The sequence below is a fragment of the Dendroctonus ponderosae genome, unplaced genomic scaffold (genome assembly GCF_020466585.1).
Source record: "Dendroctonus ponderosae isolate FM_Combo_2020 unplaced genomic scaffold, Dpon_F_20191213v2 Dpon_F_20191213_1, whole genome shotgun sequence".
NCBI lineage: Eukaryota > Metazoa > Arthropoda > Insecta > Coleoptera > Curculionidae > Dendroctonus > Dendroctonus ponderosae.
This window is the reverse complement of record NW_026017110.1, coordinates 1,004,855-1,007,037: the sequence shown is the minus strand read 5'-3', so window position 1 is coordinate 1,007,037 and position 2,183 is coordinate 1,004,855. Positions and strand designations below refer to the sequence as shown.

General features: G+C 34.8%; 1 protein-coding gene across 1 annotated transcript in view; it reads right to left on the bottom strand.

Moving 5' to 3' along the window:
• LOC109538161 (synaptic vesicular amine transporter) overlaps window positions 1–2,183 on the bottom strand; it is a gene marked incomplete in the record, with an annotated part of 105,348 nt that overhangs the window by 77,446 nt on the left and 25,719 nt on the right. Inside the window, 1 exon segment of the mRNA XM_048668004.1 lies at window positions 1,060–1,193. Coding sequence (XP_048523961.1) covers window positions 1,060–1,193 — 134 coding nt within the window.

Below are 2,183 nucleotides of genomic sequence, written 5' to 3'. Positions count from 1 at the left end.
GATAGAGAATTGAAAAGTCGATTCAGTCGTAACAACGTGAGTGAGGAAATTCGAGTAGTTTTGACTCAGAAAGCGAAATTTGAATATCAGACACTTAGGTGTAAGATTATGCCAAAGTTTCATGTTTTCCGTCCCATTTTTGCTCATTTCTCGGAGGCAAAATGAGCAAAAACGCTCATTTTTACATCATTCTAGACAGAAATAAATGGCCTTTTTCTAGATAAATGTTACAACAATGTGCTCTTAATTGCATTCAATTGATTTTTCAATAACTTTTCACTGTTTCATTAATCCGAGGGCAAGAACTCGCTTTTTCCTTGCAATTAGTAAACCGTTCCTCAATAGTTAGGAATTCTGGTAGAAATCTAACTATTGGTAAAATTCTCTTGGCCAACAGTTTTTCTGTAATTTTTCTAAGAATCAGGGCAGTGAAACCGATTGTTGGGGCAAAAACATGTTTGCAACTTTTGCATGTATTTTCTTCAGACTTTTTAGGGAAATTTCGCAAATCCTTTTATCAAGATTTTTCGAATTATTACTGGCTAAAGTTGGATTGTTTTCAAACGAAAAATAAGTGTCGAAATTTACAAATGTTTCCTTCTATGAGAGCCACTTTTAGAAAATTCAATGTTTTTTTCCAAAAAAGTTTAGTTTTTCACATCAAACGGGGAAACATGTGGGGAATAATAACAATGTGAAAAATCATGAATGCAAATAACTCCAAGAGAGTAATAAAAGGAAGAAAACTAACTAAAACATTTCGGCTTAAAGAACATAAAAGTCCAATCAAATTTCTTTAGAACGCAATACAAAATTTCCTGTGGCTACTATGCAGGTATAGCAAATCTGATTACTAAATTGATATTAACCTGTTTCTTCCATGCAACTGCAAAATAAACCAAACAAACTGTAGTAGGTGTAAATCATATATTAACAAATACAAACGAAAATCAACTTTTACCAACGAAACATGCATTAGGTAGGCCATGCTGATTGATAAAGCAACAAAACGAAACAAAAATAACCAATTTTTTCATCAAAATATTTTCAAGTTTCCACCTTTTTCTCCTCTTTTGTTGGTGGACTTTTCAGGCTGAATAACAGCGGCGCGTAGAGAAAATCAAGCATGGCAATTCCAAAAAGCATCCACTCGAAGCCGATGTTTTTGATCAGTGTCCCACTCAATGCAGGCCCTGAAATCATGCATTATATCAATCAAAATCGATTGCACTTGTTATGTATAATCTGTGGGAAATTCGCATGTGTGTTATGTAAATGTTAGTTTTATCCACAAAACGCATAAGCTATTTGCTACGCTTTAAGGTAAAAAGTTAAATTGATTTACTCGCTTAGATTAATCGAAACATGCCGATGAAGTTGACAACAACTCCAAACAAATATGCAAATTTCCATTGGTGCACTTTTAAATCATTTTCGAGCGCATTTAGTGGACCGATTAGTATTTGTGTTTAATAAAGCACCGCGGCCCAATCAACTGCTTATGTAAGTAACATGCTGTATAGGCTTTTTGCACTTTTCCTTTTTATATTCATTAAATTCCAGTCTGCTGGTTTTCGATCTAGTTTCCACTCTATTTTGGCTGTAATGCACTAGAAGAGATCAAGTGACCGAATAAGTTGGTGTGTTGGCGATTATTTACTAGGCCGGTTTGACTTCCTGCTGTGATTTTTGTTCGAATTTTAATTGACTGGCCTCCTGCTTTGGAACTTTATTTCGTTCGTACACTGTTTTCTAGCTTTCAGCGATTTAAGTAGTTTTAAAATTTTTGGATTTTTAGTTCCAGTTTTGTCTTGGCTCTAAGGGTTTTTGTCGTGGTTTTTTGTGCTGCCAGCTGCGTATGTGGATTGTTTCCACTATTTCCATGATTTTATTCAATTGTGATTATTAAGTTGGAAACAATTTTTTTCTGTCGTTTCCTATTTCGACCTAAAAGCCCGAAAGAATTTTATCAAAATGTCCCCTTTACCAAATACTAGTTTTCGGTGTTAAATTACCGTTTAATTGATTTCGTCGATAATTCAGAAATGTGTATCTTTGACTTGCTAAACTCTAATACTCCAGATCAATGAGCAGCATTTGCACCGCTAGTTTCAAAACTGTCGATAATTGAGGAATTTCGGTCAATGGTCAAGGTGTGCTTGATGGCCTGAACGGAAACCAGC